Source organism: Perca fluviatilis, chromosome 4, assembly GCF_010015445.1.
Source record: "Perca fluviatilis chromosome 4, GENO_Pfluv_1.0, whole genome shotgun sequence".
NCBI classification, from domain to species: Eukaryota; Metazoa; Chordata; class Actinopteri; order Perciformes; family Percidae; genus Perca; species Perca fluviatilis.
Window position 1 is genome coordinate 9,494,024 of NC_053115.1, and position 14,812 is coordinate 9,508,835.

General features: G+C 41.7%; 1 protein-coding gene across 9 annotated transcripts in view; it reads left to right on the forward strand.

Moving 5' to 3' along the window:
* Positions 1-1,260: 1,260 nt before the first annotated feature.
* magi1b (membrane associated guanylate kinase, WW and PDZ domain containing 1b) overlaps positions 1,261-14,812 on the forward strand; it is a 155,054-nt gene continuing 141,502 nt past the window's right edge. For 6 of the 9 annotated variants that reach the window (XM_039797029.1, XM_039797033.1, XM_039797030.1 and 3 more), the window contains exon 1: positions 1,261-2,112. In XM_039797029.1, the coding sequence (XP_039652963.1) occupies positions 1,815-2,112 (298 nt within the window). In that variant the 5' untranslated portion in view covers positions 1,261-1,814. The remainder of the gene's footprint in view (positions 2,113-14,812) is intronic. The other 3 variants (XM_039797036.1, XM_039797038.1, XM_039797037.1) reach the window with 1 other exon arrangement.

Below are 14,812 nucleotides of genomic sequence, written 5' to 3' on the forward strand. Positions count from 1 at the left end.
GCAGCTTGATTGATTCACAAAATATGTATGATGTAAGTACGTATGTAATACTTCTGTAAATACTGCGTCAGGGCCAAACACACGCAAGCACACACCAAAGAGAGGTTTCACCCACACATGAAAACCAACCAGTCTAGCCTGAAATGCAGGAATCCTGTCATGCTGGATTGCAGGTATAAACCTTGGCTGGCAACTAGCATTTCAGTCAGAACCATCACCTCATGGTCATTCGAGTGTGAATAACACATTTACTTTAAGTATCAGGTCAAATAATGACAAGTCCTTGACCAAAATCTCAACAGAAACACAAATATTTGCAATGGAAAGGTCTGACAAAGACATAACAATACACTTTATATTTTGAAGTGATCTATATTTCAATTTAATAGTTTGAATTGATTGAAGTAAACACAAAATGACTTTTATGTAAAGGGTATGCAGCCAAGATATCTGCCCCGAGTAGCACGCATGCGCTCATTGTAATATTGCTGCCTTCATGTACTCTTTGTAGACTCAGACTTCCGATACTCAAACTAAAACATGACCCAACCCAATTCCATGCTGATATAGGCTACTGTAAATTAAGCACTGTATATTAATGTAACAGTTGCACTATTTAAGCAGTTACTCAAAACATAGACACAGTATATTGCTTTGTCTTGTGGGCAACTTGACGACAAGACATTATAAGACTTTATATTGACAGGCCTCAGTAAAGCTTTCACTTCAAATTACATCAAATATAGTGATTGAAATACAGTATATATACTTGGATATATGGATTTTTTGTGACTTATTGTTGTCTGAGCTGCTGTAGCATTTAATAAAATTATATGTATGTTGTTATTTTTAAGTAGCCTAAAAGCTGTAGGCTAATTATTTTAGCAGTGTAAATGTATCTGCTTCAAAACATTGTTAATAAGTATACAGTATAGTAGCCTAGCTATACAATGTGACACAGTTTACAATTGGGCTATTAGAGTTTCAGATTGAATTTATACATTTAAAATTAGATTTGAATTTTTTTTTATTGAAATATTAAATACATTCAATGTATTTAAAATGTAGTAAAAACATGTATACATTTACATTTCGAAACGTCAGGGATTAAGGAAAATGTCCACCTCCATTTTAATTATATTATACTAACAATTATTTCCATATTTTAACATAAGTAGGCTAGGCTGTATGCCACATTGTTGTTAGGTCGTTCGTGTGAACCTATCTGGAACTATCCGACATCACTTGAATGCAGCACGAACAGCAACACATTCCCAGCGCCACAGCAGAGCCCAGAACTGGAAATGTGATTCAGCTAAGTACACGAGAGCGTCGTACCTGGTTAAACGAGCCGAGAACGGCTGTCAAATAGTGCTACCGTCGGTAAGGGTAAAGGTCGAATACGAAGAGAAAAGAGTGCAGTCGCGAAAAGAAACGAAAGAAACACCATTTAAAGTGAGTTTATACAAACAACAGAGGATTTAATAAGTGGAAGCGAGACGTGAGTGGGACCCGTGGCAGATGTAAGATGTCATCGACAAAGGTGGATTAAACTACAGGGGTGTTAAGGGAATGATGAAAACAATATCTACACAGGTGACTTTAGAGCCGACAGGAATGGCTTGATTTCTCATCCCGGGAGAGCGGTGGGACAACGCTGTCAGAGGCACTCATGTTTCTGTGGAAGAGAAAGAAAGTTTGCTGCACTTCATTCGGATACAAGTCTACTTTCTGAGAGGCATTCCTGCTGTACACTTTTTCTTATCCAAGTGGCAGAGCCCGCCAGTTTTGGTGTCGGCTCATAACTGTTGACCATGTCCAAACCCGTGCTAAAGAAAAACCACTGGACCTTCAGAGTAAACGAGTGCTCCGTCTCGAAAGATGCCAGTGGCGACTTGAATGTGCCACTGCGCGGCGGAGCGGAGAACGGGGAGTTCGCCTACATCGGGCAAGTTAACGAGGATGCCGTGGTTTACAAAATTGGAAAAATAAATGAAGGAGAACTGCTGCTGGAGGTGGAGAATCTCTCCATTTCAGGATTACCCTTGTACGACGTACGTACAGTGATAAAGAACTGCAAAGGTCCCGTCAGGTTGAAAACTGTCAGGCAAGGTAAGGCTTGGGAGAGGCAGCGGCGCATGCAAAACTCCGTTCAAACTTCTAACCTTTTTTAATGTTGCTCAGTTTTGGGAAAGATGACAGGGGTTCAGGTTTTTTTGTGACAAGCTTTTTATTGAAACAGAAGGAAGCCCTCCTAAATTCGGCACCCATGAAACGTGCAATTAAGCTTAAAAGTTCATCAAAATAGAAACGTTAAAGTTGGCTTTGCATCCGAGAAGTCTTGTGGGTAATGTTGAACTTGGTTATATGTTAAAATATGTTCTCCAGGCGAAATATTGGTCTATCCAACTCAAGAGTGGGTGAAAACTTCAATAAGTCGTGACATTGTACACCTGTCGATGAGCAAGGCCACGTTATATTGACAGATTTTTGAATGGCCTTTGGCGTGTAGCCTACTAGGAAAACAAAATACCACCTGTCGGGCCCAGGGGGATAGAAACATCACAGGTTCTCAAATACGATTTATTCATCTTCCCTTTTTTTTCTGTCTCTTTACCAACCTTTTGAAATGGCTCACATGTTAAGAAACCAATGATGTCAATTCACGTCATTTTAGCTTATTAGACACCTGTGATCAATACATTTGCATTACTGTGATCAATACATTCAACACCTGAACTAATCATGTCCTTACAGTGGGCACTCGTCCCATTACTTTAAATAGAATTAAGCTATCCCAATGGACTTTTTCACAGCAGACATTTTGACTTGTCATAGTAGGAAAAGCACAGCTGAAATTGAAAACCTTAAATTCCATCAAGTGTCCCAGTAAGCTATTTCAGTGAGTCAGCATGCACAATACCAGGGCCTCTCCTAAGTGGAATGCAGCAGATGTTAATGGTTATGAATACACCTGTGCTTTTCCTACTAGGCTATGACATGTCAACGTGTCTGCCGAAAAAGGTCTATTAGGCTAAACGTTGACTCCTGTATCACTGGATCACTGTATGAATACCAGGTAATACTTGGATATTTTCTAGGCTACAACGGCATATGTGAGCTGAGGGTCAATTTACCCTCAATTTTTAGTAAGCCATACACATCATATGAAATAAATTAAGAGATCATTAATTTATACAGGTACTAAACAAGCAGATAATAAGCAACGTCTGAGTTGGCCTGGGTCTTTTCAGGTTGTTGATTTCTCAAACAGGCTAGACTGGCAACACTTCTCAAGCACCTAACAGGAATGGGAACATCAGTTACCTAACAGTAGGGTTGGGCATCGAGAATCGATTCCTAATCGGAATCGTTTCAAAAATTACGATTCGTTTCTGTATTGGAATCGTTTTGGAATCGTTTGGAGGATTTGGTTTCAAATCCAATCATCACTTCCCAATTTAACATGCGCAAGTTTTGGTTTGCGTAGCGGCCAGGTGCTTGTTGTGTTGCAGCCATGGAGCACAGTAAGCGGCGCTCTAGTGTGGCTTTATTTTATGTTGAAAAAGCTGTAAAACTGCAAACCACCATTGAATCAAAATAAAACTTTCCTCTTATTTGTGAAAATAGGCATGTGACCCGTTTCAACTCCACCCCTCAAAGAATCGGAATCGAGAATCGATAAGAACGGGAATCAAAAGGAAGAATCGGAATTTGAATCAGAATCGTTAAAATCCAAACGATGCCCAACCCTACCTAACAGAAATGCAAACATCAGGCCAGTGTGGCTGGTCTGGCTAGTTCATGGTCAGCTTGACTCAGCAGGGCAGGGCAGTTTGATACTGAGCCACTCTGACAGGCTCCCAGCGTGGCAAAGCAGACTGCTGAGGGGATGCTCAGAGCCAGCCTGGGCCACACTAACTTCCTGTAGAGACAGACAAAAAGAGCAGCAACTCTTCAAGGACAGTTTAACACATTCAGAACCTGTGAACGCTGGAAGCGCTATTGGCTGGGCCTACTCAGAAGTGGCACCATGCTTTTAAAGGCGCTACATGTGGAATTCAGCATCAAAATACTACCGCTTTAATTTCAGGACAGTATTACTTCACTAGAAAGTTGGGCAGCCCCAACCTACACATAGCCTATAACATTTTGTGTCACATTGTATTTGCCATCACTTTGGCAAAAAAACATGAAGACTGCACGATTTTTCCAGTAAATAAAAGTAGGAAAAGAAAAGCACCCAACATTGATGTAAAGCGAAGGAGAAAACCTTCAACTGAACATGTAAATATCCTGTTTGGGATAGGGAGCATCGGGGCTAATGGAATACGTGGCCCAGCTCTGATTGATTCCTGCTTTCTGGCTGTGGGTTTGTTTACCATTTCACCCGATGTAGTCTTTGCTTGGAATAAAAAGGCTTCAGGCTTTTAGGTTCTTAAATTTCGTTTCTAAAAAATTCTCCATGTAGCACCTTTTTATGTCACACGCTTCTAAATACTTTGAATTGTAAAACTTGGCAACAGTCTTAATTATGTATGAGCACAAATAGAACAACCTAAAGTTTTAAGATGTTCCCACACACAGGTGCATTCACTTATTGGCTAATTAAAGCTCTACTAAAGCTGCGTTCCGGGGAACCCGTAACCCGTGTTTTCACAACCTTCTAGCCGTGAAAGCGCCCTGGAACGGCAGTTAAAGCCGTAACTTACTCCCCGTGAACTCGTACCAGATCGTTGTACTCCCAGTTAGTTTTTGACGTCCCACACACACACATAAACAACAATGGCGACCCCCTGTTGATGCTGTACAGACGCCGGTGATTAACAGTGAGAAATAGAAATAAATAGGCAACGTAAGGTAACTCCGCACATTGTAATCAAAACAATACACATATGATTGTGTACTACTATAGGTTATGTTAATTAAATGAAGCCCAAAATATGTCGCCGACTACAAATCGCTAGTATCAGCTAGTTACGCTAGCTAACGTCAGCGTTAGGTAGCCGCTAGCTAACTTTGTTGGGACTTTGCCTGGAACGCTACCAAGTCGTGAGTCGTGACTTGAAGTCGTAACTTACGGGCTAAAAATTGTGTCTGGAACGCAACATTAGCTCGAAGATGGGCAGAGATATGCTGGTGCATGTGATGCCACCAAACTCAGTAGGCCACTTTCACAGCAGACACTTTGACTTGTCATAGTGGGAAAAGCACAGGTGTTCCTAAGAACATCAACAATGGCTCTGCTTTATTCATTATTGTATTGTTTACACCTGTGCTTTTCCTACTGTAACAGGTTAAAATGTCTTTTGTGAAAGAAGTCCTTTCGTACTAATAAAGGTGTATGCTGTCGATTAGGGCTGCTCGTATCAAGAAAATATGCGATAACGTTTAATATCCCGATAACGATATTACTTGCGATAAATAAACAGATATTAAAGTGAACTCAGTTCTGCACTTCTGCTGCTTTCAGTGTTCTGCTAAAATAGGACCCATTGCGTGTTGAATTTAAAACAAATGAAAGGAATCATTTCCACCATTCTTTTTTTATTGAACAAATTGAACACTGAATTGAATATAAAACACCAACACCACTAAAAAAAAAAAAATAAAAAAAAATAAAAATCACAGTTACGTGCAGTTTTCTTCTGATACGTTCTTTCAGCTCACTCAAGAAATCTCGGAGTGTCTGTTGTGATAGGTCACAACATTTTGCGATGTTTATTGCGCCAGTTTATGCGCCAGTTTATTGCGCCATATATATATATATATATATATATATATAGATAGATAGATAGATAGATAGATAGATAGATAGATTATAGGGGTGTAGGAGCTTTAATCCAGTTTGAAAGTTCTGGTCTCCATGTTTTAGAATGGATTAAACAGATCAAAAGTTCTGACACTCATTGTTGGCTACTATGAATTTTCAGGATATCTGCAGTTTTGTTCACTCAGGCACTTGAGTTACGTCTTGCTTACTAGTTTCCTGGGGATTCCAAACTGTGGCGGGTGCTGTCGGTAACTTGCCTTCTCCCACACAGTAACTGCAGGGGTTAGTGTGTTCTGATAAAACTCTTTTTCTGCAGGAGAAAACGGTGGCAGACGGTAAACAAAACCTAGTGCCGAGTGGTGGACATTTAGAATCCTCTCTTGAATCTTTCCTATTGTGGAGCATGTAAATAGAAAACAATCTGGTTGTTTTATTTAGCACTCATGTAAATACTGTTGATGGAATCACCAGTGTGAATTCAGAATGTCAAAAATCCCGGTCTTGTAACATGAGCCAGTGTTGATTATGCACCCCCGTCCGTTCTGCACGTTGTGATGACTTAGACAATAGGAGGAAACTCTCTTCTCACGTTGAACCAATCCGAAGTCTCGGGGGCTCCCAGCTTCCCCTTTTTTCAAGGACCCATCTGGGGATATTGGGTGTCACCGCCATACGACGTCACATGATCAGATTCCATTTCAAGTTTTTAATAATTTATGCTGTCTGGGAATTTCTCTCCCTAATCAGCCTTAATTGGGAAAATATGCTCAGCAACAAGGGCCATCTGTAAAATTTAAGTGACCTAATTTTACCCAGAGCTTGTGCCATTTTCTCACTTTAATCAAGTGGGATGTGTGGAGAGGTACAGCTGCAGTGTCTTGGCTCACTAATATCCACAAAGCATTTGCTGGTGTTGATTGCCAACCGTAAAAAGAGAATTGTTAGGTTGAGACCTTCAGCGCTCTATTCAGACCTGTGAACGAACACACACACACACACACACACACACACACACACACACACACACACACACACACACACACACACACACACACACACACACACACACACACACACACACACACACACACACACACACACACTCACTCACTCACTCTGTTTCGGTCTGAGCTGATAAAAGGCTCTAACCAGTGCTGCTGTAGAGATTGTATTGTTTGCTTTGGGTATCAGTGAAAAAGTTCAGGACACACACACACATTCGCTGCAGAACGCACACCCTGTGCACTGCTGCTGAGTCCAAGCCATGAGAAGTCCACTCCACTTCATAGTGTATCGATCAGGCAGAACTGTGGGAAAATAACTGGATTATGTAATTTTGGACTATAACATACAAACGCACACATGCACTCTCACTCCTCATCCTTTTATACCGGCAGCTACTGACCTTGTCCTAATGCAGTTCAATAATAATATAATGGCCGGCAGTATGTTGGGTATGCAAACAGAAATACACATAATGATAAGGCATGTCCATCTGATAAACACCGGGACTTCTTTATGGATAATGTCCTTGTGAAGATAACCTAGTGCTCCACATATGCAAAACAATCACTGTGTAACACTATGGATCTAACACACAGTGGTGCACAAACGCATGCTCGTTATACACACAGTCACAACAGCGAGGTTTCTGATTGAGAGCAGATAAGTGTCATGCTCTCTCTGGTGTTAGTGCACATGTTGTGTGTGTGTGTGGATAATTGGCAAAGTTTCTAGAATAGTGTGTACGCGTATGCGTTATTGTACTGTATTTTTCATGAGGACAGAAAGATGACGGCCGTTGAGTTTAAGGATAGAATTGTAATAAAGTTTAGGGTTAGGTGTGTGTTGATAACGTCAAGGGGCTAGGGACTGTAGCCAACAAAGGTCTTCACGAGCACTGTAAAACCAATCTCTGTGTATGAATGTGTATGCTTTCTGGGCATGGAAAGTGGCACAGTGGCCCAGAGTCCATGGGTTTCCCCAGGCAGGAGGTATGATTTGTGTGGGTTACTCCGGTCAATGGCATTTGCTGCATTTGACCACGCACGCACACACAATTTGAATCCTCTTCACGTAAAACCAACCGTTGCTCTCCCAGACCAATCAGGAATTGAAGCGCTTCGGAAGAGTGTATTTCTTCCCAAGCAGCATTATATTATGGAGCTGGTGTGATGAACGAGGCCTCACAACTATAAATTTCTGTAAGCGGAAAATATTCTCCCCTTCATAATGGCGGTGCAAGTTGCTAACCAGCGCTGCTCAAATTTACAGCACTGTGTTACTGCATTAACTTTAAGCTCTGTGTGCACGTAGTGTTTCTGGCAGGCATTACATATGGAAGTGTTTATTTCCTTTCTCCCAGCAGGAAGTTGGACACCCCTCCTCGCCCCAAACTGTTCTTCCACCTTTGTATTCTCTGACAGCGGTGGAACGACTTCACTTCCTCCCTCATAGCAGGCTTTAGGAAAGATCTCTGGCTTCAATTTCAGTGTGTGTGTGTGTGTGTGTGTGTGTGTGTGTGTGTGTGTGTGTGTGTGTGTGTGTGTGTGTGTGTGTGTGTGTGTGTGTGTGTGTGTGTGTGTGTGTGTGTGTGTGTGTGTGTGTGTGTGTGTGTGTGTGTGGGTATGAGAGTGAGAAACAGGGAGAGATAGAAGTCACATGTGTACAGTATAAGCATCTTGCCTACTTTAAGCTGAATTTGTGTTTGTGTGTTGGTGCTCAGCTTAAGCTCTGCATTTAAATACAGTGGGGGGGGACACTCAGTCACCGACTAAATAGACCATGAAATGCTGTATCACTAATGCAGCGCTTTTTCTAATCCCACTAGAGCGGAACATATGCACGTGTGCAGTCTTTTTTTTTTTTTTCTTGTTTGCTGAAGAATAGTCTTTTTTTCCCCTAATTAGCTCAAGTGTAGGTTGTTGTATTGAGTGTGAATGGGAATTGGTCACACTTGTCCCTTGCAGTTACACACTGTCAGAGGAAGAGAAAGACCAACTAATTTACGATGAGTGAGTTTTAGTAGGGTAGGGGGGTGGGGCTGGGGCTGGGGGAGGAGGCAGTTCCTTTTCCTTTGAAGACCGCTATTGTCCAGTATCCTCAAATTGTGTACATGGACACAGTTGAGGAGTTTGTTTCTGAGGAATGCATCAAGATTTAGACACGGTTGACAATGTTGACTTGAAAAGAGTCCTGAATACCAAGGAACACCAGGACCAAAGAGAAACCGTTTGTTAGATCGTTAAATATTAGTTGACAACATGACGTTACGAATTGCTGTTTTTCTGAATGACCTTTACCAGGCGTCCACACTGGAAACCAAAGCCTCTGCATAGATGTCTAAGGCAGCTGTGTGGCCTTAACCATGAAATGCTGAGCTCCTTATGAGTGTCAGAACAAATAGGGAAGTTAAAGCCCAAAGCTTAATATCAGGCTGCTTTGGCTCAGTAAGGTGACTGTTAACCTAGCCAAAGTGTAGGAGGAGTTGACAAATCTACTCAAAAGGCATTCACTTAGTCCCACACTGTCAGTCCGACTGCTTGGTTAGCATAATCCCCCATCTGGGAGGTACCATCACTGTTTTAAATTCAACTTAATAAGCCTCCAATCTCAGGGCAGGTGAAAGTCTTAATCCAAGTTTTAGCATTAATATTCTGATATTTGCATGTTGCTTAAAAAGTATTTTAACACTAAATCCACCTTTTTGAGTTAGTAAATAATGCGTATGGGCTCTTTATTACACCATCAACCCGGCCTTATTTCTAGTGTCCATTAAAACAGAAGTTATTTTCCCTTTTTTTTCCAGAGAAAATCCAGTATTTTCTTTCTCCAGAAACCCCCCAAAATCTGTTAAAAATCTGTGATTTACCATGGAACACCACGCCCCGGATTATAAACTGACAAGCTGTTCATGCCCCCCATTCCCCCTCCTATAGCACTACTAGGTAGTGGTTTACAGTGTTGGCCCTACCACTCATTCACATCCTCTATTCTGTGATTATCACTCTCCATTGTTTATGTTGAAGGCTTGCTAACTAACCTGGCAGTTCAAACGGCTCTGAACCAACATCGTGTGTGTGTGTGTGTGTGTGTGTGTGTGTGTGTGTGTCTTTGAATTTGTGAAGTGGGTGTCTCAAGCCTGCTGTTCAACCAACCAGTAAGAACCAGAGCCACCCTTTTGAACAGTAAATGCCAAAAATGTGAAGTCAGTAGCTGAGCTGACTAGACTTTAGAAGCAGCGGACGCTTCACAGTCTCCCTGTCAGCCTTTACCGTGCACACAGTCTTTACAACATTTGAGCTTAGTCACTTCTGTTCTGTGTCCTGTGTTAAGTCAAGGGATTGGATCATATGCCTGCAGATAGTAATGGTGTGTGTGTGCGCATGCATGTGTGCCCGTTTGCATGCCAGACAGGCCGACATGGCCAAGTCTTTCTGTCAACTCTGCTGCTGTTAATATCAGATGAGATGTGGTTATGCCTGCAGCAGGCAGACTAGGATGCAAAGTGATGGGATTGGTAGTGGCTGTGGGCATCATTAATATGGCTGAGACTAGACCCAGTAGGAAGTGGATTTGCCCAAGAAAAATGCTGCTAGTCTCTGAAAAAAATGAAAGTTTCATGTATTCTTTTAATTTTTTAATTCAGCAGGGACTTTACTTTTGCACAGCGAAACCTACTTGTGCATTTTTAACTCCTCCACATGTTTCTGTAATATCATGTTGCAGCATATTTAACTTTTTGAGACACAAGATAGTAAAAAGACACTTGGAAGCTTACATTGAGTTAATTTGTTGTCGTTAAAGCTAATCATCAGCTTGGTATCTTTCTAGTCATGGTTGCACCCAGAAAATCTTTAATTTATCTCTCAGGCTCCTTGAAATATAAAGGCCTTTCCTCCCCTGTCTGTTTCCTTCTTTTCTTTACCTTTAATTATGTTCTGAGGCCTTGGGGTCTGTTTACACAAATCCCATTAATTTAAAGTCTTTGGGAAGCTTGCTCATGCACATTCATGTGCACACGCACACTAAACAAGGGTTTAGATATGATATCTACAGGTTTAGAGAACAGTCTAGCCCTGATTAAGAGGATTTAGACACGAGTCTGTCTGTTTGTCCACGGCAGTGAGCACACATGCACACACACAGGCCCAAAATCCTGAGGTCTTCCTGCAGTGGCAATTATGTGACTCACAACAATGCCTCGTTGAACTACATTGCCTTATTCCTCCTCCTCCTCCTCCTCATCTTCCGCCGCTCTATTCATCTTGTCTGCTCGCTTTATCTCTCCCCTCTCAAGTCTTTATTTATTCTCTCCACACTCATTGTCGTCTGAGTATGGGAATTGTGACTGCTCTTATTAAGGGGCAGCCCATTCTGACTGGGCCCCCACCCTGTCCTTTTCCTGCTTAAGTCCTAATGAAAAGAAGCGTTCCAACAGGTCACTTCACAGCAGTTATGGATGACAGCTTTATGTGGTTCGTGGTAGTCACATGGGAAGGGAGAGTGTGCTGAATTATGGGTACAAAAATTAGCTGAAAAAAAGATTTAAAGTCGGGAAGACATATCGGCAACATGTGCTATAAGGTTTATGGTGAGGAATTGACGAGAAGGGTGTTGAAGTATCTCTTTATGAACCAACAGTGGTGGTGTTCTTCACAGAAGTATTTTGGCAATTGATGCATATGCAGCCAGTAAAGAAAGTGCTATTGCTCTTGCACATTTTGGGGAAAATGCTTTTTTTTTTATTTATTTTTTTTACTTTCTGTAAGAGAAATTTGCTGCTGGGGCTAGCAGCCATTTAGCTTAGTTTAGCATAACGGCTGGAAACGGGGAAAACAATTAGCCTCCAAAGGTAACCCAATCCGTCTACCATACCTGAACTTGTTAAGCTCACCAACACAATAGCCTATATCTCGTTCTGTATGAAAACTAAGCATAAAAACAACAGTTTGCCATTCAACACAGACTATTGTCCCCAGAGCAGTTGCCAGGCAACCAGTGGTATAGGCAGTTGCTGCTCCTGGCCAATAAAATAATCCCTTGTAAAATGGTGAATTTTCACTCTCACACTTCAGTTTTTGGACGAAAGTGAATAAGCATATTTTCCATAATGTCTAACTATTTCTTTAATATCCCTGAGAAAATGACAGTGAATTGCAATTCATTTAGCTGTGCTGTCACTAAAAATGACCTGGTAAGCAGTGTTTATGAAATCTGTGTTTTGTGTATGGGGATCTTCATGTGATTGTAGAGTTTGTAGCTAGATGGCAAGTACACTGTTAAAAAGGCGCCTGCAGTTCTTCCATCTGGAAATATCAGCCTGTGTGATGGTGACCAGCATCCTTGATTGAGAAAGCATGTCTGTTAGCTGGAAGCCTTCAGGACATCAAGTGGCTTTGATAATCTCTTATGATGACAGGGGAGATATGGTTGTCATCAGCTTCGCAGGTGGCCTCCCAGTGCTTAGCAGCTAAGGGCCAAGTGACACTGTGTCTTAAAGCTATCACAAGGATCTGATATCCCTGTGTTGGACTGCATGGCTCTGTGCAAAGACTGAGCATCAGCTGTGCTTGTGTGTCCCCTGACTCCATTACCACCAATCCTTGTACCACTCACTTTAAAGTCTGTGGTTTCCAGTAGTCATGTAGTGCTGGGCAGTATGACCAAAAATATGTATCACACTAGGTTTTTAAGATACTGGCTGTCGGATGTTAATTTTTCTTTGGCATGACTGGACCTTTTTATATAGGTTTATAGTGGCTGTATTATACTGTCAGTACATGGAAAATACTAATTTTAATGTCATCATGTACACTGAAGGCTTTGATTACTATAGAGTTTGCTTGGCCCCTAAAAATTATTTTTTTGGGGGCTTTTCCCTTTATTGTATAGTGACAGTGGATAGACACGAAAGGGGGAGAGAGATGGGGGATGACACTCGGCAAAGGGCCGCAGGTCGGATTTGAACCCGCGCCGCTGCAGGACTCAGCCAACATGGGGCGAACTGGGTGAGCTAGAGGCCGCCCCAGAATGTAAACCATTTTAATTGTGCAAACTGCAACGTAGTAAAATAAATAAATATGCCAACAATGTTTACATTGCTTCCTTTTCAAAACCATAACGTCATGAATTTAGTTTTTAACTGATTGTGCTGAAATGGAACTTGAGTGGTGTATGCTCATTTGTGCCGCAAAAGAACCAAATCAGTGAGCTAGATGCAGAAGTAGGAGAAAGGTTCTGTGTGTTACTTAATGTTCATGCTGCATATTTAGCACAGTCCAGTTATACAGTAAGTTTTCTGACATGGTTTCAGTTCACTATTATCATGACATCTTTTGGCCTTTGACTATTGTTGCTAGCCGAGTTAGTTCAGATCCTGGCATTTTGTCGCCCAAAAGTTAAAATCGACCTCAATTTAGGTGAAGATAAATAGATGTTTGGAAGAGCTTTCTTGGGGCAAAACACAAAAAATGCAGGCAGAACACGTCCAACTGTTTGAGACGGATAATGTGGGCCAAATTTGATTAAACTCAAAGGAATTCTTCTTATCCTTTAGTCATAGTATTTGGGATCGGCCACACAGCAGAATATAATGCTCTTGAAAGTCGAAATGAGACAAATTATTTGCTAATTTTATCCGACCCAATTTGCAAACAGCCTTGAAAGCACAGTTCAGCTCTGTGGCGGGTTTCCTGCTTTGATCGGTAGTACCAAGCACAATGGCAGCACAAAGTTATGCTGTCTCACTGCGTGCGTCTGTGCACTTAAAGGTCAGCACACGTACTGTATGTAAACTACAATAGAGAAACTTTGACTACGTTCAGACTGCAGGCAAAAGTGGCCCAAATCCAACCAGCCAAGGCGGATTTGATGTGACTTTTACGTCAGTCCACATCGACATTTGTCACAATTATGCGCCGGCGGGAGTTGAACTGCGTCTCTGTGAAGCTATTCACAACGCAGTCCCACCACTCCTGGCTTCGTCTCTGCATCCACACAGACCTCTGTAGTGAATTTGCAGCCATAACTCCTCAAAAGGCCAAAATAGCCAATTTGGCTCTCTTTCTCATCATTGGAGAGGTATACCTGTGACCATTGAGTCAGCTTTATGGCTTTGCCCTGTTGCTCATTCTCTTGGTCTGTGTGTTTGTTACTGTTCTGTCTAGGAGTTTTTGTTGTGTATGTGGTGTTTATGTTCTGCAGAGCAGGAACCTGCTGAAAATCAGTTTTACACTGAGTCAGGCCCGATTGTCTTTAATCTTTTCCTGTTTAATAAATAAAAAATGAAAATGAAATGAAAAATGAAAAATTCTTCTCCTCCTCAGCACCTGCTCATTAATGTTACGGCTGCCATTAAACAAACATTTTGAAATAAAAGCGTAAATGCTTACTTCCTCCATAACCTCCCTAACTTTAGTGCAACAGCGTGCTGCGTCTGATGTCATTGTCATTGTTCTTTTGCGCATGCGGGTCACTTCGAAACCGCCAACAGTTGACACTGGAATCTGATACAGGCCACATTTTAAAAGGTAATGTGAACAGCCAAACCAAAAAATCGGATCTGAGCAAAACAATCTGAATTAAGCATTAAGACTTGCGGTGCGAACGTGGCCTATGTCTTCATTTTTCACAGACAGACGCAGTCCATACACTCATCACTTACTGTCCAAGCTTCATTAAACCAGTACAGTGAGGAAAACGTGACCGCTTACGGATAGAATCTTAATGAGACAAGCAGAGACTAATTAGCAGAGACAGGGAAAGGATTGGGTCTTAATTTAAGGACACTGGTGTCCACCTTCTCTCTTCACTGTTGGCATCCGTCACAGATGTTAATTTCTAGTCTCTTGAAGTGACGTCTGGTTATGTGACAACGCCACCGTGCCCTCTGTATCTCAATGTCAGCAGCTGACCCACTCTGTTCTTGTGTTCAGAACACAGCCTGAACACAAACGTCCACACTAATTGAACACAAGACAAAAACTTAATTTAGATACTGTACATCCCAACTAGCATCAAGGCTGTCCGATGTGGTTC